At 36.3% G+C, this 25,223-nt stretch overlaps 1 protein-coding gene across 9 annotated transcripts in view; it reads right to left on the minus strand.

Annotated features, from left to right (window-relative positions):
* Nucleotides 1-25,223, minus strand: part of EPHA5 (EPH receptor A5) — a 408,061-nt gene that overhangs the window by 117,068 nt on the left and 265,770 nt on the right. For 8 of the 9 annotated variants that reach the window (XM_070372469.1, XM_070372467.1, XM_005887234.3 and 5 more), the window contains one exon: nucleotides 7,962-8,086. In XM_070372469.1, coding sequence (XP_070228570.1) covers nucleotides 7,962-8,086 — 125 coding nt within the window. Of the gene's footprint in view, nucleotides 1-7,961; nucleotides 8,087-25,223 lie in introns of those variants that run through there. The other variant, XR_011464517.1, reaches the window with a different exon arrangement.

Consider the following 25,223-nt stretch of genomic DNA (forward strand, 5'->3'; position numbering starts at 1 on the left):
TCGTGTCCAACTCTTTGCGACCCCATGAATCACAGCACACCAGGCCTCGCTCACCAACTCCTGGAGTTCACTTAAACTCACGTCCGTCGAGTCAGTGATGCCATCCAGCCATCTCATCCTCTATCGTCCCCTTCTCCTCCTGCCCCCAATCCCTCTCAGCATCAGAGTCTTTTCCAAAGAGTCAACTCTTCACATGAGGTGGCCAAAATACTGGTGTTTCATTCAGCTTTAGTATCATTCCTTCCAAAAAACACCTAGGACTGATCTCCTTTAGAATGGACTGGTTGGATCTCCTTGTACTCCAAGGGACTCTCAAGAGTCTTCTCCAACACCTTATCTCTGAAGTTTACTATGCTGAAGAAAAAATTTTAGATCTATAAAGATTTAAAACACAATTCCTGTTTTGAACTTCCTCTTCCTTTATATTTTTATGTGTGATTCTTGGCTAAACTTGTTTTTTCCTTAAGGGAATGTATTACATTTATGATTGATATTATAGGATGAATTAAAGATAGGTTATAGTTAGAACATTTTTATTCCTTTTTAAGAATTTATCTTTACTTACAATAACTGGTTAATGACTATAGATCATTGTTTTCTAAATATTTCAGTGAATTTTGTCTTTAGAAGCAGAAAAACGTATTTTTTAAAAATGACCTAAGGGGACCAACATGTAAAGGATTTATTTTTTCCAAATGAGAAAACAATCGAAAACATGAATATACATAAATATTTACTTCTAAAGTACTCTTGAGAAGAATATGCCAAACTCAATAGAGAGTTTGGGAATTCCCTACTCCAAACTTATAATTTGGATGATGACATGAATATGGTTATTATTTGATGTTGATAATGCTGCTGCTGCTGCTGCTGCTAAGTCGCTTCAGTCGTGTCCAACTCTGCGACCCCATAGACGGCAGCCCCTCAGGCTCCACCGTCCCTGGGATTCTCCAGGCAAGAACACTGGAGTGGGTTGCCATTTCCTCCTCCAATGCATGAAAATGAAAAGTGAAAGTGAAGTCACTCAGTCATGTTCAACTCTTCGAGACCCCATGGACTGAAGCCTACCATGCTCCTCCATCCATGGGATTTTCCAGGCAAGAGTACTGGAGTGGGTTGCCATACGAACACACAAAACAAATGCAAACCACACTCATTGTCTCTTGAAGTTTACAGCATGCTATGCTGTATCTTTAATGTGGACACTGAAATCAGGTGTTAAAGTACAGCAAACCCATTTTTATTTTTATCCTCAATTTCCTTATCTGTAAAATTGGGGTAGAAATTGGTACTTGGATATCTTCAACAGAGATGTAAGGATGAAACAGATAATGCATGTGAAAACATGTAAGACAAGTTTTAATGTAATAATAATTTTTTTCCTAATTTGACACATCAAAGTCAACTTCTAACCAAGTTCTATGCTACCAAAAATAAAATATACAATGTATAAATATGTTTATCTTAAAGTAGTTCACCATTCTTCATTTAATACATTCAAACATATAAAATTTTCTTAGCGTTAAGTATATCCACATTTCTTTACAGGTAAATATGGTTTAAATTCTAATCCAAATGAGTTTTTCTGATTTACTCTACATAAACAATTTATCTTTATTTTTTAATGAACATATTAATTTAAATGCCTAGTCTTTAAAGTGTCTAGGAAATTTTTTTTTACAATTTTGCTAAGAATTTAAAGTAGATAATTAAATTTTATAAACTTTACCTAGTAATGTTAGCCATTTTCTCTCACAAATATTTAAAATCTCCTCTTGTCTACTCTAGTACCTATTCTATGCACTAGAGGTAGAGAAGTAAAAATGTAGACAATTTCTTGATATGTTCTTTTAAAAAGGGGTAAATAGCTTCTATAAACTATTGTAGTTACTGATGTTCTGGGTATACTCAAGTTTGCAACTGAGTGGGCAAGACTTTCTCAGTAATATACCTTACAACTTGGCTGTGATTGAATCAGAAATTTTCAGTAAGAAATGATAAAATATATATTCACTATTATTTGTAATTTGTTTGAAGGGAATTTGAGTTGGTGAAAAAAAATCTAGACAAAACTAAAGATTCTCTAATATTTGATATAATTAGGATTTTTACATTAAGTATAAACATTTATATGTAAAATAAGACGTTCTTTTTAATGAAAAAAGCATAGGAATATCAGGTTTAGAATTCTAGCCATTATTAACTACAGTATGTGTGTAAATGTGAATATGCAACACAACCTAAGTTTTTTTCTTCTTTAGAATAGGATGAAATTATTTATTAAGAGCTTTGTGAGGACACAGAGATACAGATAATATACACAACACCTAGCACAATCTTCTGGGCATTACAGCTTTGACTTGCTCCTATAACATGATGGCAAATTCTTCTACTCAAAAGAAAAAAAAATAAAAATCTTATATGATTGTAACTTCTAGGTATTAAAAAAATAGAAATTGATAATTTCATCAAAAAAGAAAAAAAAAAAACAGGGAAACTGGAATGCTATTTCTTGAAATAAAGTATAATCTGCAATCACTTGAACACAATTATACAACATTCCATCTGATTATCTATTAATATTATGCATGTCTCAGTGTTTCCTCATCACAGATCTAACTGTACAATGTCTCTCTGAGTTAGCTGAGTAGGTTATCAAGGGGACTTAGTGAAGCTTATACTAAGGGATCAAAAGCCATAAATATACATTTAAAATCATTTAAGTATCTTCTAAAATTTGCTTCTGTTCCACGCCTTTAAATCATACTCAGAATTTCCACCATGTCACAAACTATGTACACATGTTCAACACCCGCGACCAAGTGTTGTCAAGTCCTTGGTTGGGGCAGTGGCTTTTGCTGTCTTTATGTCCCAGCTGAGCAAATGAGCTACGTTCCCCAGCTGCTTAGCAAACATTGTTCACAGGCAGCAAGGGGACAGCCTTCGCAGAAAGAGCCAGCTGGCAAACACTCTGCCAAAGGGCAGCTTCCCTTTGCCTTGTCTTTAATTAAGAGGTGGCAATGGGCCCATCACCATGCAGGAACAGAAAGGCCCAATGACCTCTATTAGAGCAGGGCAATCACAGACAGAAATGCCAGCTGGCAAGTGTGTGAGCCCTGGAAGGCTCTGCCACCTGTGTCTGGCCAAGAGCCATCCAATAAAATGGTGGTATCATTCTGAAGATTCAAAATAAGCCCTGGCAACCTATCAGGACCCCCACCTTAATACATGGTATCAAAGCTCATTATCCTTTTTTTTTTTTTTTGTCCTTTTGAAAGTTAAAAAAAAAAAAAAAAACACAACTATTTGTGTATTTTATTGGTATGCTCAAAAATTTTACTTGGAAAAAGTCTGGGAATTAATATCTTCTCTGTAAAAACTGACCAAAAGATAATGATAACTTCCCCAAAATAATACATAAGGGTTTTTGCTGCTTTTAAAGCATGTAGGTAGGCAATTTTATTCATTTATTGAATATGTGAATATAAATCTTTTTTCCCAAAATCATTTTTTCTTACTTTGAGTTGTGCAGGTAATAGAATATATTAACACAGCATTAAATATAAAATATTAAGCATAAAGCCAAATCTTACTGAAACGAATATTACATAAAATGGACTATAACAAAAGTATTTCCACAACATGGATATGATTAATTAGAATAAATATTAACAGACAAGGCTCTGCCCTACCACCTGTTGAATAATTCTTTGTTTTAACAAAAGCAGCAGCTTAAATGAAACAAACAAACAAAAAAAGATAATCCTTTCTCTTAAAGCTCAACATTCAGAAAACTTCACGGCATCTGGTCCCATCACTTCATGGGAAATAGATGGCGAAACAGTGGAAACAGCATCAGACTTTATTTTTTTGGGCTCCAAAATCACTGCAGATGGTGATTGCAGCCATGAAATTAAAAGACACTTACTCCTTGGAAGGAAAGTTATGACCAACCTAGATAGCATATTCAAAAGCACAAAGCTATGGTTTTTCCAGTGGTCATGTATGGATGCGAGAGTTGAACTGTGAAGAAAGCTGAGTGCTGAAGAATTGATGCTTTTGAATTGTGGTGTTGGAGAAGACTCTTGAGAGTCCCTTGGACTGCAAGGAGATCCAACCAGTCCATTCTAAAGGAGATCAGTCCTGGGTGTTCTTTGGAAAGACTGATGCTAAAGCTGAAACTCCAATACTTTGGCCACCTCATACGAAGAGTTGACTCATTGGAAAAGACTCTGATGCTGGGATGGATTTGGGGCAGGAGGAGAAGGGGATGATAGAGGATGAGATGGCTGGATGGCATCACCGACTCGATGGACATGAATTTGGATGAACTCCAAGAGTTGGTGATGGACAGGGAGGCCTGGCGTGCTGAAATTCATGGGGTCGCAAAGAGTTGGACATGCCTGAGTGACTGAACTGAACTGAACTGAACTGAAGGAATATCATGTATATGAGACTCATGCATATGCTGAGAAGCAAGTGTTAAAACAATCAAAGGTCGCCCATAATGGGAAAAAATAGGGATCATTTCCTTAAAGACAAAAAAAAATAAACAAAAAAACCCCCACTAAACTCATAGGTTCAGCTATGAATAGTTGTTCCAGGTAAAGAAAAACCAGGCAGGAAAACAAATAATAGTCAAATGTTTAATGTTCCTGCTGAAAAAATTTATTACATCTAAGATATGTATATTCAGGTATATGGACTATATGCAACCCCATGGACTATAACAATCCATGGAATTCTCCAAGCCAGAATACTGGAATGTGTAGCCATTCCCTCCCCTAGGGGATTTTCCCAACCCAGGGATCAAACCCAGGTCTCCTGCATTGTGGGCAGATTCTTTACCAACTGAGCTACCAGGGAAGCCCAAGAATATTGGAGTGGGTAGCCTATCCCTTCTCCAGAGGATCTTCCTGATCCAGGAATCAAACCAGGGTCTCCTGCATTGCAGGCAGATTCTTTACCAGCTGAGCTATCAGGGAAACCACTATTCAATTATATAGGTTTTTTTGGTGTATAGCTATTCTAAAGTGCCAGTATGAATCTCAACTTATTTTAAAGTGAAAGTGAAGTCGCTCAGTCGTGTCCAACTCTTTGCGACCCTGTGGACTGTAGCCCACCAGGCTCCTCTGTCCATGGGATTCTCCAGGTAAGAATACTGGAGCGGGTTGCCATTTTCTTCTCCAAACTTATTTTAAAAATCAACTTTAATTACAATAAAAATCTGGAAACTTAAAATGTTTACAAAAGAATTCATAAATTCATATATTTGCCTAGCTTTGAATTAGTATGCAGTAATAAAGTACAAAAATTTGAAAAAGGAAATGTAAAACTAAATTTAACAAATTATTTTTGAATACAGCATGTGTTTGTAGACTTCTAGCATCAGCAATTCAGTTTGAACCATGACTCCCAGAGAAACAGGAATCACTGAAGTATATGTATAGTAGTGTTGTAACATTTTACCTGGAGAAGGCAATGGCAACCCACTCTAGTACTCTTGCCTGGAAAATCCCATGGATGGAGGAGCCTGGTGGGCTGCAGTCCATGGGGTCACTAAGAGTTGGACCTGACTGAGCGACTTCACTTTCACTTTTCACTTTCATGCATTGGAGAAGGAAATGGCAACCCACTCCAGTGTTCTTGCCTGGAGAATCCCAGGGACAGCGGAGCCTGGTGGGCTGCCGTCTATGGGGTCGCACAGAGTCGGACACAACTGAAGCGACTTAGCAACAGCAGCAGCAGCAACATTTTACTTGATTTACTCTATTTTTTTTTTTAGTAAACACTACACACCTTATTACAACATAGCTTTGTATCAAAGTATTTTCCTAGAACATTCTTGGTGAATAATGTTATTTGATAATATTTTTTTTCTGAAATATTTTATCAATATCTTCATTTATGGTCCCTAATAATCCACTTAGTTGCATTTAATGCTATCAATAAGTCATTCTTAGACAATGATTTCAAAAATAATAATTGAGTTATTTATCTATTTATAAAATCAATATATGAACATTGTAGAGACATTCAAAACCTAGAAAAAAGATGTAGATAGCCCCACTTACCCCATATAAACTATGTTTCATTCTCTGTTGTATCTTTACACAGAAAAAAAGGTAATCCAAAAAAATGAATCCGTGATGAAAGAAGCAAAAAATGCTATGAATTACTTCAATGTGTTTCAATACATTTACTTATAATGTTTATCTATCACATATGTGGAATTCCAATTTTAAGTAACTTTCATTAATAGGAGATCAGTATTTCTCGTGATACTTTTGCATTAGTACAAGGAAAACGCTTATTCTCCTTCTTAATTCTAGCGTCCTAGCTTGGACAATTTCTTAGGTATTGCAAAATGAGTCTTTAAACTTCCACCCTCTTCACTCTTCCCTAAGAGAGGAGCGATGTCTCTGGGAATTTATGAGAAGCAGTTGGATAAGTGTGGCTTCCCTTCCCTTTTGGGATCTGCTTCTCAGCTTTATGTCAGCAATCTTTTCTACTCCTACTTCCATAGGACATATACTTATGGGCCAGGGTCTCCAACCCACCTCTTAGAGTCTGGTTTGAATACTCATCTATTTTTATCCTTGTTCTATTAGAACTCAAGCTGTTCTAAATAGTGCATGTCATTCAGATCTAGTCTGTACAAAAATCACAATACAGTACGTCTCCTACATACAAATAAGTTCCATTTTGACAGCCCGTTTGTAAGTCCTATTTGTTTTTAAGTCAAATAAATTTAGCCTAGGGCTTCCCCAGTGGCTCACACGGTAAAGAATCTGCTGCAATGCAGGAGACCTGGGTTTGATCCCTGAGTAGGGAAGATCCCATGGAGAGGGAAATAGCAACCCACTCCAGTATTCTTGCTTAGAGAATTCCAATGATAGAGGAGCCTGGCAGGCTACAGTCCGTGGGGTTGCAAAGTCAGACGTGACTGAGAGACTAACGCACAAATTTAGCTTAGGTACCCAACTAACACAAATCAACTACATGGTATTATACCATAATGAGTTTATAATACCTTTCATACAAATAATACATGAAAAAAAAACACAAAAATAAAACATTTTTGATCTTACAGTAGTATACTTTGAAAAGTACAGTAGTACAGTATAACAGCTGGCATACAAGGGCACATTCACATCTTTGAATGATTGCAATTTAAAGGTTCATATGTAGGGAACTCACTGTAAGATGGGAGTGGAGGTTAGAAAATCTAATCTAACATAATATATCTAAGACAAATACACTATCTCAGCTTTAGAAACTTAAGTGCATCTTTAGTTTCTACCTGTTTATTCCTTTATCAATAGTTTACTTGGTCGTGGATTCACAAAAGAGAAAGAGGAATGATTATTGCCTTTAGATTTCAACAACTATTATGGCAAAAGAACAACTCAGGGAAGAGGAAGGAAATCAAGAAACTATAGGGAATGTGAAGCATACACTTCCAATTTTATGCCCTCAAACTTTAAAATAAATTTTATGTGACAGTGTTAGACTTTTGTCATAGGTTTTCTAAAATTATAAGGTATATATACACACTACTTGCTGATACTTCCAAATAAAATAGGTATTATGCAGAGTTACTGGCCACGAGAATGTGTTTTTCCCTATAGTACACTGCAGTCACTACTGAAGGTTAACAGCTTCATCATTTGGGACACTTTGAAAACGTTCTGTGACTTTATCTTTCAATGCTGTGAAGCCTAGTGAAGCTGATGCTAGATTACATTGCAGTATTCCGGCAGCGTGAACTATTTGGCAGCAACAGAACACACAGAAAGCACTCCCTATACACGTCTGGTCTTCATAATCATGACTGCAAATCAACTGTCACGGATTTACACCTAAAATTGTAAAATGCTTCTCTACAAATTGGATAGCTGCAGTTGCTAAAATTAAAATGAAAAAGGAAGAAAGGATATTTTTTATTCCGTTAGTCCTACCTTTTCAAAATATTTGATTTCATACTCCAGGATGATTCCATTGGGACGATCTGGCTCTTGCCAAGACAAGGAGATGCTGTTCTTAGCAATCTTCCCCTTTTTCACATTGGTGACTGGAGAGGGGGCTGAAAAATGGAGAGTAGCATGATTAACAGAGCCTTAAAATTACACCTGTCTTTCATGTATATTGGCACACTTGAATGTAATATAATAAATATACCAAGCACTTAACTTTGCATTTTACCTGGAAACAGTTATTGTTTATATACAAGGTTTTATAGATTTAGAAGTGTTTTTAAAATATAAATCAACTGAGAGAGAAATTTCTATAATAAAATTATAGTCACACAGAATCTTAAGTCCAAATTTTCTCTATAAAGTTTAGATACATAAAATATCTTCTTTTTATAGAATAAAGATGTTCTTAATGATCTTATGTCTATTCTAAGATTCATGGACTCAACATATTCCATAACACTAACACATACATGGTTATCCCTATTACCAAATTTTTATAACATTAAGACTTTTATAATTTCTTATTTTTGAAATCATATGAGTCCTATAGTCATTGAAATTTCATATATTAAATATAGTGGAGGTCTTTCTTAAAACTATGGTTATATATGTGTAGTATATATAAAACAATAGCAAATAAAAGAAGCATTCCCTTCATATCCATTTTCCCCAAATATTTCATTAGAAATCACAATTGCTTATGATGTTCATCGTTATTTGTCAGTGTGTATTAAATGACTCTTTATCTGAAAAAAAAATAGAAAAAAAAATGCTACTTTCTGAGTATTTTGAACTCCCACACATTTGAATATTTGACTTGGCATCCATTTTTTATCAATCTGATGAGATTTGTATAGACTCTGGGTTTAACACCATAAAGAAGTGCTGACATAATTTTCTTGATGTAGATAACCGTTATTTTTGTAGCTTTCAGATTTATAGAAGACAAAGCAAAAGATTATCATGGGCACGCAGGTTCTTTACCACTAGTGCCACCTGGGAGGCCTGTATATATATCTATATGCACACACACATCATGAGTGTATGTAAGTGCAGAGACAGATAAAGAATACATAATATACACATTTTATGTATTTATAATGTATATGTAATAAGATGGAAAAGATGTCAGCTAAAGTGAGTAGTGTATAACCACTATGTGATAGCCCTGTGGTAGTGTATAGCCTTATGTGAACAATATTATATATCTACTGAGATTAAAATTTATATATATATAGATAGATAGATAGATAGATAGATATACGTTGGGCTTCCCTTGTGTCTCAGATGGTAAAGAATCTGCATGCAATGCAGGAGGACTCAGGTTTGATTCCTGGGTTGGGACGATCCCCTGGAGAAGGAAATGGCAACCCACTCCAGTATTCTTGCCCGGAGAATTCCATGGACAGAGGAGCCTGGTGGGCTACATACAGTCTATGGGGTCACAAAGAGTCAAACACGACTGAGCAGCTAACAAAAAGAAATAACAATATACATGTTATATTGTTGTTGTTGTTTTAATCTCTAAGTTGTGTCCAATTCTTTGTGACCCCATGGACTACAGTCCATCAGGCCCCTCTGACCATGGGATTTCCCAAACAAGAATACTGCAGTGGGTCGCCATTTCCTTCTCAAAGGGATCTTCTCCACTCAGGCAGCAGACTCTGGTCTCCTCTGTCTCCTGCAATGGCAGACAGATTATTCACTGCTGAGCTACCAGGGAAGCCCTATATGTTATATATATATACATATGGATGCATAGAATTTCTATTTTAATTTCCAGCAGTATTCAGTCAAAATAATGGACTGTAATTTGTCATGTTTAATTATCTTTTCCACTCCTCGGAAAATGTAATCAAATCAGAGGCATCATTTTGAGCAACAGACAGCAAGAACAAAGTTTAGAACTATTTTGCGGGGCTCCATGCTAGTGTAAAAAGGGGATGGGAAGAGATCATCATTTAAAAACAGAAGTGAGATCACATCATTCCTCTGCACCTCTGTGTCTCACTGCAGAGTAAAACCCAAATGTGGAAATACACATAAGCATCAGTACCGCCTGGCTCTCTGCATTTTCTTTGACCTCACCACCTCTTGCTACTTCTTCAGTAGCTCCGACCCAGGCTGGTTGCCCCAGGCACTTCTGACACACTCCTACATAGTGTTAGCTGCTCGGTTGTGTCCAACCCTATGGACTGTAGCCCAACAAGCTCCTCTTTCCATGGAATTCTCCAGGCAAGAATACTGGAGTGGGTTGCAATTTCCTTCTCTAGGCTGGCTGCCCCAGGCACTTCTGACACACTCCTGCCTAAGGATTTTCCATCTGCATCCTTACTCAGAGGTGCTTCTCACTCTGACTCCAGAGCTCGCTCCCTCTTCTGGATTTCTCACTGAGACCTTTCCTGTTTGCTCTCTCCCTTAGCCCCCCTTATCTTGCCACATTCTCTGATCTTCACAATTTTTCTTCTATTACTTGCACTTCTACCATCTGATATTCACATCTTATTTCTATATGAATTCTTCCTTATTCCTACTTGTTTTTTTCAGTCCTCTCAAGTAGAGTATAATTTTTATGAGGGCAGAGATATTGTTATTCTCATTCGTTGCTGAATCCTAGCTCTAGAACAGCACCTGGACAGAGGACGGTCCAATAAATATGTATGGAGTAAATGAGTGGTGGTAAAAAATCAAATACAGAGGAACCTTTTATTTTTTATTATGTATTATATCAGCAAACTTATCTATTAAAAGTGACATGTCTTTCAATAAAATTAAAATAGAAAAAACTATCTGTAAGAGCAAAGTCTGGTAACCGTCTAGTGTCTTATAAACCCATAGGTTATATTGACTTTGATCCTATAATATGTAATTTTATTCTTTTAATCATAGGACTTTGTGGTGTTCAGAGAATGTATAGTTTCAGCTTTATCTTCTATTCTTTTTTAAAAAAAATATTTTTAATTGAAGCTAATTGTTTTACAGAATTTTGTTGTTTTTCTGTCAAACATTAATAAGAATTGGTCTTAGGTTTATATATGTCCCCTCCCTCTGTCCAGCTCCACAAATTTTCTGGACTCTGGTGGCTTGGACAGTAAAGAATCTTGTCTCCAGCACAGGAGATCTGAGTTGGGAAGATCCCCCTGGAGAAGGAAATGGCTACCCTGGATGACTCCATGGACAGAAGATCTGGTGGGCTATAGTCCAGGGGTTCACAAAGAGTCAGAGACAACTAAGCAACTTTCATTTTGGGCATTCCCTGCTGGCTCAGATGGTAAAGAATCTGCCCAAAATGCAGGAGACCTGAGTTTGATCCTGGGTCTGGAAGATCCCCTGGAGAAGGAAATGACAACCCACTCCAGTATCTTGCCTGGACTTTTCAAGTGGCACGAGTGGTAAAGAATCCTCTTGCCAATGCAGAAGATGCAAAAGACACGGGTTCAATCCCTGGGTTGGGAAGATCAACTAGAGTAGGAAATGGCAATCCACTTCTAGTATTGTTGCCTGGAAAATTCCATGGACAGAGGAGCCTGGTGGGCTACAGTCTATGGGGTCAGAAAGAATCAGATAGGACTGAGCTACTGAGCACATATACACACTACAGAACACAAAGTGTGTGTACAAATCCAAAATTGTTTAAAAGTAGTTTTGAAATTGAAGTTTATTTCAGTTCAGTTCAGTTGCTCAGTTGTGTCCGATTCTTTGCAACCCCAAGAATCGCAGCATGCCAGGCCTCCCTGTCCATCACCAACTCCCGGAGTTCACTCAAACTCATGTCCACCGAGTCGGTGATGCCATCCAGCCATCTCATCCTCTGTCGTCCCCTTCTCCTCCTGCCCCCAATCCCTCCCAGCATCAGAGTCTTTTCCAATGAGTCAACTCTTCGCATGAGGTGGCCAAAGTACTGGAGTTTCAGCTTTAGCATCATTCCTTCCAAACAAATCCCAGGGCTGATCTCTTTTAGAATGGACTGGTTGGATCTCCTTGCAGTCCAAGGGACTCTCAAGAGTCTTCTCCAACACCACAGTTCAAAAGCATCAATTCTTCGGCGCTCAGCTTTCTTCACAGTCCAACTCTCACATCCATACATAACCACTGGAAAAACCATAGCCTTGACTAGATGGACCTTTGTTGGCAAACTTTCATGTAAATCCTTTACTTGACTGGTGGGTCTCACAGTCACATTCTGGAATAAGTTCAAAGTCCCTATTGATTCCCTCATGAGGGAAAAGTCATGCCATCTTCAGTACTGTGGACAAATCATCCAGAATACAGGGAAAGAAGGAAGAGCAAACTATAGGCCCCCTAGTTCATCATAGTGTTTGCAGCAAAGCAGCAAATTTACTGACATAGAAACAGGAAGAGAGAATTCAGGAAGATAACAGAATTTTTTTTAATACACTTTGTTCGATAGTGTGTATCTTTATGAGTCACATAAACTATACTCACTGTCCCATTACCACTATATATGTGTTGCATTATACTTTAATAAAGATCTAAAGACTGTCTTTGAAGTTCTTCACTCATTTCACCACATTGCAGACATTCTTATTTCGATTGATGTAGTTTTTATAGATAGGTTTTAGTTTTCACTTAATTAACTGATGGTGTTGCCAACTTTCTATTCAAAACTGCATTTAACATGTATGCTCCTTGAAGGCAGGGATCAATTTGATATAGTTCACTGCTATATTGCCAGCACCAGAAAATTAATTGGCATATAGATATTTCAGAAATATTTGTTGAATGGATACATGCATGAATGAATGAGAAATACATAAATCATCAAGTATCATTCAAAACCAAGTTTATCTCATCTTACATGCATATACTAGGACCCTATTATTTGGGAAATTGAATTTTATTTAAAATAATCCATTCTTCAATAAAATAAATAACCATTTCAAAGTGAAGCTATCAAATAAATATCAACATAGACATAATCATCCCGAAATGAAATTCTTTGTTATTTATTTACATCCATCGAAATTAAGCATAAACCATATGGCTTTCAAAGACTGTTTGATTTAATAAACATTGTTTTCCATATTTGGTTGTCTCAGAGGCTAAGGAGTGCCCTTTAAGTCATGGTTCAGAATGGAAGAAGAGGAGACCACTTCTCAGCTCAGAGTCATTCAAGAATAACTTGCTCGGTGAAGAGATGACCTCTTCCTCATTTGGGTAAAGCTGATCAAAGTGGGGACACTGACAGCTCCTGGGGCATAATGATGATGTGCAAATTGTAAATGGCAGCACTCTCACCTTATTGTGAAGTATTTTAGAGATAATATGTATATTAAAATAACTGTAACAAGATTTGTCAGCATCAGGACATGTTTAATTTATTTCATTTATCTCCCTTACCTGTTGTTCATTCTTTATCCACTCGACCTTTTATTAAGTAAGCCTGGAACAAACTGGGAATGATGGCACAGAGCATTACTGCCTGGAAACCTTCCTGCTGCTGCTGCTGCTGCTAAGTTGCTTCAGTCGTGTCCGACTCTGTGCGACCCCACAGACGGCCTCCTACCGGGCCCCTCTGTCCCTGGGATTCTCCAGGCAAGAACACTGGAGTGGGTTGCCATTTCCTTCTCCAATGCAAGAAACTGAAAAGTGAAAGTGAAGTCGCTCAGTCGTGTCCGACTCTTAGCAACCCCACAGACTGCAGCCTACCAGCTCCGCCGTCCATGGGATTTTCCAGGCAAGAGTACTGGAGTGGGGTGCCATTGCTGGATGATGTTAAATCATAAATATTACCATACTAGGGCTTCCCTGGTGTCTCAGACAGTAAACAATCTGCCTGTAATGCAGGAGACCTGGGTTCGATACCTGGGTTGGGAAGATCCCCTGGAGGAGGCGATGGCAACCCTCTTGTATTCTTGCCTGGAGAATGCCCATGGAGAGAGGAGCTTGGCAGGCTACAGTCCATGGGGTCGCAAAGAGTCGTTCACGACTGAGTGACTAAGCACAGCACAGCACAGTGTAAGAAGAACAAAAATACCAGAGAAATAAAGTTGACTAGAACAAAATAATTTGCATAGCTTCTAAGTTTCACCTTATGGATATGTGGAAACATTCCAAATTGCTTCTTAGTATTCTAGCTTACATATTGGAAGTGAACTTTGAATATCAGTATAATAAGCAAGATGTTTATCCTTTAGACAGTAACATTTCCCTAATTCACCTAATTGAATTTAAAAATCTTAAATCAAGAATTATTTTATATTTATAGAAAAATTATTAAGGTAGTATAGAGAGATTCCATGTATCCCACACCTAATGTCTTCTATTTTCATTTTAGGATGTTTTAGAAACATCCTAAAAAACAGTGGATGTATGCATATGTATAACTGATTCACTCTGCTGTATAACAGAAATACTACATTGTAAATTAGCCACAACCCATAAACATTTTTAAAAAAGAAACAACTTACAACAGTATAGTAGATCTACCACAATTGATTAACCAATATTGATACATTATTATTAAAGTTCATATTTTATTCCAATTTCCTTAGATATACTTCTTTTTCTTTTTCTTTCCCAGGATCCCACTCAGCACACCATATTACATTTAGTCATCACGTTTCCTCAGGCTCCTCTGGGCTATAATAGTTTCTCAAACTGCTTGATCTGATGACTTCGACATTGCTGAGGCACATCGGTCAGGTATTTTGTGAAGTATCTCTCAGCTGGGATTAACATGATGTTTTTCTCATGATTAGATCTGAGATATAAGTTATTTTTGGAGGAAGGTACAGAGGTAAAGTGCTTTTTCCACATCGTGTCAAGGGTACAGGCATAACTCATCTATATTAGGTTAACTTTGATCACCTGACAGAGGTAGCATTAGATTTCTTCACAGTAAAGTTATTCTTTTCCCAGTTTTCCATACACGTGGAAGAAAGTGACTATGTGCAGCCCACAGTTAAGGAAGGTGGATCAATGGTTTGTCTCCTTGAGGGTGGAGTACCTGCCCAAATTATTATCTATTCAACCCTATGTGTTTGCTTCATCATTTATTTATATTCTTGTGGAGTACAGACACATGGGTTCTTTTTTATACTTTACTTATAATCTAATACTTTATTTTTTATTCAAATTGTTAAAGTTTTGGTCACTGATTACTCTTTCAGTTAGCAGATTCTATGTCTTTTTGACATACCTCTATCATTATGGGTTTTCTGTCTGTATTCTTCATCACTTTCTTACCTCTTGGCACTGCAAGACCAGATGCTTCAGGCTCATCTTATTTCATTTACTGTCCTCAATCCTAGAATAAATCATTTCTCCTAGGAACACTGGTTTCCTACATTGGAGAATTCTACTGGACACCAAGGTCTGGATTATAAGTGTGCTCCTTGCTACTGGGGTTTTGTTTCTTGGCCCTCTCAGATGACAAAGCCAGGAAAGAAATGCATGTATGTTAACCTGTGTATATCTATGAACATTTCTAAATGTAGCTATTGTTATTTGTGTATATACATATATATAAAAAGATATATGTGTATATATATATATATATAGAGAGAGAGAGAGAGAGCGCTAAACATGAATATACAGTGATGCCACTAACTAATCAGCTATCACATAGGTTATTCTAGCCTCTTTAACTTATCTGTAATCTCCAACTTCAACAGTGGCTCCCACCATCCACCACCAATTTACTTTATTTTCAGTATGTATTTCTAATGATTAAAGAATTGCCAATCTGTGTGTTTGACTTACTGATACTTACATAAATGTAGAAATCTTTAACATCTCAGTGGCACAAGTAATGATAAAACAAAAGTCTGCTATCTGTTATGCAAAAGAGCATGTCATCCTAACTTTTCAAATACAGAACCTAGTTTAGTGTTCTCAGATAGGAAAGGGTGCCATGGTATAGACAGCTTTGAAATCAAGCAGAATTGGCTTCAAATTCCTTGGCAATCAGCCATTTCATAGCTGAGTGACCTTGTTTAAGTAACCTAACAACTATGAATGTTTATTCTATCTTTAAAATTGGAACACTGATACAGACTTTTTACCAGGCTGCAATCTGATTCTGTATAACGGTATCAGGTACAGTGTGTGTATGCCTGCTAAGTGGATTCAGTCCTATTCGACTCTGTGGGACCCTGTGGACTGTAGCCCACCAAGCTCCTCTGCCCTTGGGATTATCCAGGCAAGAATACTGGAGTGGGCTGCCATGTCCTCCTCCAGGGGATTTTCCCAACCCAAGGCTCCTGGGTATCTCCTGCATCTCCTGCTGAGCCACCTGGAAAGTCCCAAGTATTGGTTACTTGTATTCCTTTTTTTTAAAATAATACATCTCTATGCATTTGACCTATTCACATAAAATTTTATCTTAAAGCATTGAGAAAGATAAATAAGATAATATGGATATGTACTGGAAAAACCCCTATGCTGGGAAAGATTTAAGTCATGAGGAGAAGGGGATGACAGAGGACGAGATGGTTGGATGGCATCTCCGACTCGATGGACACGAGTTTGAGCAAGCTCCGGGAGTTGGTGATGGACAGGGAAGCCTGGCATGCTGCAGTCCATAGGATTACAGACAGTCGGACACGACTGAGTGACTGAACTGAACTGATGGATATATTTTCAGTCTGTGACAGTCCACAAAAATGTTAAAAGTTCTTCAGATGGAGCTTCTTTTACTTGCCTCCAAAAGTCCCTCCACACAAGTCATGTGTTCACTTACACACAAGCTTTAAAAAACATGCATCTTACAATTAATTCCATTGGCAAATTCTGGCCAATGGATATCAAAGTTAATATCTGCTGGCTGAAACCTACCACTCCTCTCTTCCACACACAGTTCATCATATTTAGGTGATTCTTTTTATCCAGATGAGTCTGGGAAAGATTTTCTTAAAAACAAAGATTATTAGTCTTCACTCCAAGAAATTCTGACTCAGGAGATAAGACTGGGGCCAAGGATTCTCTGTTTTCAATGAACAATTTAACTGAACCATTTTTTCAGTAATTTTGGGACATATTAAAGGAAACCATACTGGAATCAGTTCTTGTAACAAAATTATATAAACTTGGAAACCTTAGGCTAGAAGCTGGATCAGTGCTGTTTTGTGAACTGTTGCCTTCTTAAACCTTTGCTCACTCTTATTACCTTGCTATCTTGATGTCTTATACAATATTTGCCTTTTTTCATTTGTGTACTGTTTCTTAATAGGTTGGGAAAATATAAAAAGAAACAGTCTATTAATACTTTGTAAATTGATGTGTTTGTACATTCATATGTAATCTGTTTTGGTCCAACCAGACTATAATCTCTATAAAATCTGAAAATTCTTGTGCTCTTTTTCAGTATTGTCTGCTAGTTTTTCGAACAATTTCTGGATGATGCTATGAACATGCAAATATTGATAAATAAAGAGGTGAATAAACAATTACTCATTATATTACAATAGATTTGTTTGCATTTTTTAGAGTTTTACACAAATGACATTAACAATATATATATTTTTTTTTTGGTTGGATTAATAAGAGACATGAGTAAACGTGTTGGGAGAAAAGGATATAAGCACTGTCTTATTTGCGCTAACGTTTCCCAAGTATGTGATATGCAAAATCTTATCAAATTGTACACTTTATGTGGTTTATTATATATCAGTTATACACCAATAAGGGCTTCCTAGGTGGCACTAGTGGTAAAGAACCCACCTGCCAATGCAGGAGACTAAGAGATATGGCTCCATCCCTTAGGTTGGGATGATTCCCTGGAAGAGGGCATGGCAACCCACTCTAGTATTCTTGCCTGGAGTATCCCATGGACAGAGGAACCTGGCATATTATGTTACATAGGATTTCTTTAGTCTCAAAGAGTCAAACATGACTGAAGCCACTTAGCACACATGCAACAAACACATTAAAGAATATGTACATGTGTGTGTTTGAAATGAAAGGTATATGTGCCCAATGACCCTCTAAAACATCTATCAAAATGTGAATTAGTAAGAAAAGGGTAATAAACCATTCCAAAAGTAATAATTTTGGGGAATATTTCAATCTATATTATAGATAAAAATCTATTTTCATAATCTATTTTTACATAATTCATATTTAGTGGCTTTGATAAATACTCTATATGGATAATTACTTCCTTGCTGTTTATACAGACTGAAATAAATATAAAAATTAATTACTACAATCCTAGTTACACACTTGATATTTTTTTTTTTGTATTGCATTGACAGTATGAAATTGTCAAAATGGAAAAGTGGGCAGATATTTTAAAAGTACATACATGGCCATTGAGTATTATATCACATATTTCATATTCTATGTATTATATAAATTATATTAATGTATATGTATACATTTATTCTGTACTTCATATATATTTAGTGCTATATTTACTTGTCATCTGATACCACCAGACCAAGAGAAATAACTAGTGTATTCTCACCACACCTGGTATACATGGTCTCTTCCAAAGAAAAGGTTGAGGTTTCTTGCTCAAAATAAAATTTCAATCCGCTCATTCAAACAAAACCTACAATCACTCCATCTTAAAAGCCTGCATATATATTTTGATATATGATCTCAGTGAATTTTAGAAAGGACCATTCCAAAAAAACCTAGCTTTAAATGTCAGGAGTTCTAGGGAAACAATACCCTTTTTAATAAAAAGTACCTATGACGTGAAATGTCCCATTAGGTATAGTTTGCTCTTTTTAAAAGACTTGAAAATTATAAGATACTGAAAATTAATTGTTTTCAGTGGGAAATAAAAGCAACTTAATTGCAAAGAAGTAATTTTGATGTGATCTGACTTAATAGTATTAACCATATGCTTCAAATACCGTTCTGAAGTCATATGCTCAATGATGCTAATTAGAAAAGAAAATGGCAACAATAAAAATAAAGAACTATATCACTGGCATTTATAGTCAACATTTTTCTGAAACAATCATGCAGATTACAAAACAAATATTAAATGTAACAATGTGTAAAATGACACATGCCTCTTTATGAATTAATCCCACACCAAATAAACTCTTATAGAATCTGTTTTCCATTTATTACTTCTTATTACCTTATAATATAATTTTTAGTACACAAAATGGTATTATTATCAATGGCTATTTAATCTTAACCACAGTATCCACTTAATGAGAAACAGAATTTAAATAATTTTTACAGTATCCTTTCAAAATAAAGTGGGGTTATATATAGCAAGTGACATGGCACAGCTGGAAAACTTTAATCAACACCATATTCTTAATATACATTATATCCAAGGGAATATAGTCCCATGTATAATTTTCAATATCATTTATCAATATTACATCTCAAGTATAGGATATGGCCATTAGTTTTATAAGTAGATAAAAAGTTATTAGGTCAATAAAAAAGTCTCATAATTCATGTCTTTTTTATAAGAGGAAAATTAATTTCTTATAAATCCACATTATGTAAAGTCTTGTTAACCACAGAATAAGACACAGATAGATATAAAATGATTAAGTGGTAACTTTAATTCAATTCCTAATTACTTCAAGGTTTTTATAATATAAACAAATCGTATCTAGCACTTTGAAAAGTAATATAAACACATCATAAATATAAAAAAACTATTTTTTTCTTTCTACTTCCTATTGGTCTCAATTGTATTTATTAATAGTCATATAAAAATAGGGATTATTTATTTCAACAAAGATCATGATAGTAAGCTATTTACCTATTGACTATTTAAAGAACCAGATTAGATTTGTTATAACATTAAAGTTCAAGGCCATCACATCTTCTTTCTTAAATATATTCTCTCTTGGGCCATTTGACAAGATTCTTTTATTAATAAAATCTGAAGTTGTGCCTGTAGAAATAAGATATTAAACTTTATGGCTACAAAATAACCAGAGAGACTTGAGTAGTGCTTATCAGCTGGCCTCATATACATCACAATTACAGTATCTTTTAATAGCATAATTGCTAGCAGCAACATGACAGGCATTGAGTAAATATAAGATTAATGATTAAAGCTACTCAGCCTTTTAAAGTCCAGACAAAATCCAAATCAAGATATTCTGTTCCAAGTTAGTAACATTATCAGATACTCAATTCTTCAGCTCTTACCATGGGACCAATTTTAGTGACTCCAATCACATATTCTCCAAGTGGTGAGAAATCTCAGCTAATACTGAAGTTGCATGTGAGGTCATTTTTTTTTTTTTTTTTGAGTGACCATACGGAGAAATTTTTAAACCCACCTCTTCCTGTTCTCTTTTCCTAATTACTGAAAAACTAATATGTCAGAGACTAGTGACGTGGCTGTTGCATTCAACAGCCCCACATGTTAGGTGAGTGATCATAAAATTGAAAATAGTTACAACAGACATAGAAAGTTAGACCATTCCTCTGAGAATCTACTTATCTGCCTCCAAACTATATAACTATACAATCTCAGAAAGGACAGAATGATCTCTGTTTATTTCCAAAGCAAACCATTCAATGTCACAGTAATCCAAGTCTATGCCCCAACCAGTAATGTTGAAGAAGCTGAAGTTGAACAGTTCTACAAAGACCTACAAGACCTTCTAGAACTAACACCTGAAATAGATTTCCTTTTCATTACAGGGGACTAGAATGCAAAAGTAGGAAGTCAAGAAATACATGGAGTAACAGGCAAATCTGGACTTGGAGTACAGAATGAAGCAGGGTGAAGGCTAATAGAGTTTTGCCAAGAGAACACACTGGCCATAGCAAACACCCTCTTCCAACAACACAAGAGAAGACTCTATACATGGACATCACCTGGTTAATACCGAAATCAGATTGATTATATTCTTTGCAGCCAAAGATGGAGAAGCTCTATACAGTCAGGAAAAACAAGACCATGAGCTGACTGTGCCAAATTAAGACCTAAACTGAAGAAAATAGGGAAAACCACTAGACCATTCAGGTATGACCTAAATAAAATTCCTTATGATTGTACAGTAGAAGTGAGAAATAAATTCAAGGGATTAGATCTGATAGACAAAGTGCCTGAAGAACTACAGTTGGAGGTTTGTGACATTCTACAGGAGGCAGTGATCAAGACCATCCCCAAGAAAAAGAAATGCAAAAAAGCAAAATGGTTGTCTGAGGAGGGCTTACAAATATCTGTGAAGAGAAGCAAAAGGAATGATTTCTACTTTTTTTTTAATTTACCAAGGCTAGATTTATGGCCCAGGATTTGATCTATCCTGGAGAAGGTTCCATGTGCGCTTGAGAAAAAAGTGAAATTCATTGTTTTGGGATGAAATGTCCTATAGATATCAATTAGGTCTAACTGGTCTATTGTATCATTTAAAGTTTGTGTTTCCTTGTTAATTTTCGGTTTAGTTGATCTATCCATAGGTGTGAGTGGGGTATTAATGTCTCCCACCATTATTGTGTTATTGTTAATTTCTCCTTTCATACTTGTTAGCATTTGTCTTACATATTGTGGTGCTCCCATGTTGGGTGCATATATATTTATAATTGTTATATCTTCTTCTTGGATTGATCCTTTGATCATTATGTAGTGACCATCTTTGTCTCTTTTCACAGCCTTTGTTTTAAAGTCTATTTTATCTGATATGAGTATTGCTACTCCTGCTTTCTTTTGGTCCCTATTTGCATGGAAAATCTTTTTCCAGCCCTTCACTTTCAGTCTGTATGTGTCCCCTGTTTTGGGGTGGGTCTCTTGTAGACAACATATGTAGGGGTCTTGTTTTATACAGAGTGAAGTAAGCCAGAAAGAAAAACACCAATACAGTATACTAACGCATATATATGGAATTTAGAAAGATGGCAACAATAACCCTGTGTACGAGACAGCAAAAGAGACACTGATGTATAGAACAGTCTTATGGACTCTGTTGGAGAGGGAGAGCGTGGGAAGATTTGGGAGAATGGCATTGAAACATGTATAATATCATATATGAAACGAGTTGCCAGTCCAGGTTCGATGCATGATACTGGATGCTTGGGACTGGTGCACTGGGATGACCCAGAGGGATGGTATGGGGAGGGAGGAGGGAGGAGGGTTCAGGATGGGGAACACATGTATACCTGTGGTGGATTCATTTCGATATTTGGCAAAACTAATACAATATTGTAAAGTTTAAAAATAAAATAAAATTAAAAAAAGAAGAATGAGAAGCAAAAGGCAAAGGAGAAAAGGAAAGATATACCCATTTGAATGCAGAGTTCCAAAGAATAGCAAGGAGAGATAAGAAAGCCTTCCTGAAAAATAAAATAAAATAAGTTAAACAACCCGTCCTCAGTGATCAATGCAAAGAAATAGAGGAAAACAACAGAATGGGAAAGACTAGAGATCTCTTCAAGAAAATTAGAGACACCAAGGGAACATTTCATGCAAAGATGGGCACAATAAAGGACAGAAATGGTATGGACCTAACAGAACCAGAAGATATTAAGAAGAGGTGGCAAGAATACACAGAAGAAGTATACAAAAAAGATTTTCATGACCCAGACAACCATGATAGTGTGATCACTCACCTAGAGCCAGACATCCTGGAATGTGAAGTCAAGTGGGCCTTAGAAAGCATCACTATGAACAAAGCTAGTGGAGGTGATGGAATTCCAGTTGAGCTATTCCAAATCCTAAAAGATGATGCTGTGAAAGTACTGCACTCAACATGCCAGTAAATTTGGAAAACTCAGCAGTGGCCACAGGACTGGAAAAGGTCAATTTTCAACCCAATCCCATTCCAAAGAAAGGCAATGCCAAAGAATGTTCAAACTACGGCACAATTGAACTCATTTCACATGCTAGTAAAGTAATGCTCAAAATTCTCCAAGCCAGGCTTCAACAGTATGTGAGCCATGAACTTCCAGATGTTCAAGCTGGATTTAGAAAAGGCAGAGGAACCAGAGATCAAATTGCCAACATCCGCTGGATCATCGAAAAAGGAAGAGAGTTCCAGAAAAACATCTATTTCTGCTTTATTGAATATGCCAAAGCCCTTGACTGTAGATTACAAAAAAAACTGTGGAAAATCTGAAAGAGATGGGAATACCAGACCACCTGAACTGCCTCTTGAGAAATCTGTATGCAGGTCAGGAAGCACCAGTTAGAACTGGACATGGAACAACAGACTGGTTCCAAATAGGAAAAGGAGTATGTCACCATGCTTATTTAACTTTTATACAGAGTACACCATGAAAAATGCTGGGCTGAATGAAGCACAAGGTGGAATCAAGATTGCTGGGAAAAATGTCAATAACCTCAGTTATGCAGATGATACCACCCTTATGGCAGAAAGTGAAGAATAATTAAAGAGCCTCTTGATGAAAGTGAAAGAAGAGAGTGAAAATGTTGGCTTAAAACTCAACATTCAGAAAATTAAAATCATGGCATCTGTTCCCATCACTTCATGGCAAATACATGGGGAAACAATGGAAACAGTGTCAGACTTTATTTTTGGGGGGCTCCAAAATCACTGCAGATGGTGACTGCAGCCATGAAATTAAAACATGCTTGCTCCTTAGAAGAAAAGTAATGACCATCCTAGACAGCATATTAAAAAGCAGAGACATTACTTTGCCAATAAAGTCTGTCTCATCAAAACTTTGTATGAATGTGAGAGGAGATCCAACCAGTCCATTCTGAAGGAAATCAGCCCTGGGATTTCTTTGGAGGGAATGATGCTAAAGCTGAAACTCCAGTACTCTGGCCACCTCATGCGAAGAGTTGACTCATTAGAAAAGACTCTGATGCTGGGAGGGATTGGGGGCAAGAGGAGCAGGAGATGACAGAGGATGAGATGGTAGGTTGGCATCACCGGCTGAATGGACATGAGTTTGAGTAGACTCTGAGAGTTGGTGATGGACAGGGAGGCCTGTCAAGCTGCAATCCACAGGGTCACAAAGAGTCAGACATGACTGCATGACTGAACTGAACTGAACTGAAACTATGTAACTGTTGAGTACAGTGAGTGGACTCATTTATCTTTGTATCTTCTGTAACTACAAAAAGAACAAGCACATGCCCAATAAATAAAAATTAATCAAGCAAGAAGTCAATGAAACAGTAAACTGTTACAAGATATTTTTGTAAGTAGTGAAGATGTAATAACATCATTAAAAACATAATGGAATCTTTGTTTTTCAAGTATATGGGTAAAACTGATAAATGCTATTTTACTTATATGTGAACTTTTATTTAAAAGCTATAAGGTAGTAAACTTGAAAAGAGTCTTCATGACATTACAAGTTTCTATCTATGCACAAAAATGAAATAAGCAAGACCTATGCTTGTGAATACAAAGAGAACTTGGGGTAGGTGAAAATTACTAAGTATTGTGATAAATATAATTTTAATGCACTTTTCAAAGACATAGTTATACAGAGTAGACTATTAAAACATGAAGTTTGTAAATTCAGAAAATTATCAGAGATAAAGAAGCAAAACAGGCCAGAGCAATTTGTGATCCAATAAAATCATTCAAAATTACTGGAATCAAAGTTTATTTGCACCTTTTTATAGTGAATAGCTCTAGTTAATTAGTGGAAACAAAAGTCAGAATATTTCATTTACCCTCGTTGAGAATCATCTTAACTATCCATAGGTTGCTGGGTTGAGTATCCATTCAATTAAATTCATCATCATTTTCCTTTATTCATTTGTCATTAGTCCATTACTTATTACTTTCTACAAGTGCTATTATACCTGACTGGAACAAATTGTGTCTTATTTTATGAAAAAGTAGGTAAAAATACTAAATAAATTCATGAACTTATATATGATAAGTATATTTATAATGCATAGCAGAAGTGGCTTCCCTGGTGGTTCAGAGGTAAAGAATCCACTTGTAATGCACAGGAGACGTAGATTCCTGATCAGGAAGATCCCCTGGAGTAGGAAATGGCAACACGCTCATGTATTCTTGCCTGGACATCCCATGGTCAGAGGAGCCTGGCAGGCTACAGTCCACAGGGTTGCAGAGTCGGACACAACTGAGCACACATGCATGCATAAATACGTACATAAGTATATGTAGTGCATCTGTGTTTTAAGTACTAAGACTTCATAAGTAATGGAATTAGAATTTAAAGCCAGATATATGAGTCTAAATATATATCATCTGCTGCTTTTATATATAATAAGGTATTTAGTAAAGTTAATTTTTAAAGTATGCAATAAAGTGTTAGTCACTCAGTTGGGCATGACTGAGTGACTAACAACAACAACATATACATATCTGTATATAATAATTTTTACTCATTAATTCC

Source organism: Bos mutus, chromosome 6 (genome assembly GCF_027580195.1).
Source record: "Bos mutus isolate GX-2022 chromosome 6, NWIPB_WYAK_1.1, whole genome shotgun sequence".
Lineage (NCBI taxonomy): Eukaryota > Metazoa > Chordata > Mammalia > Artiodactyla > Bovidae > Bos > Bos mutus.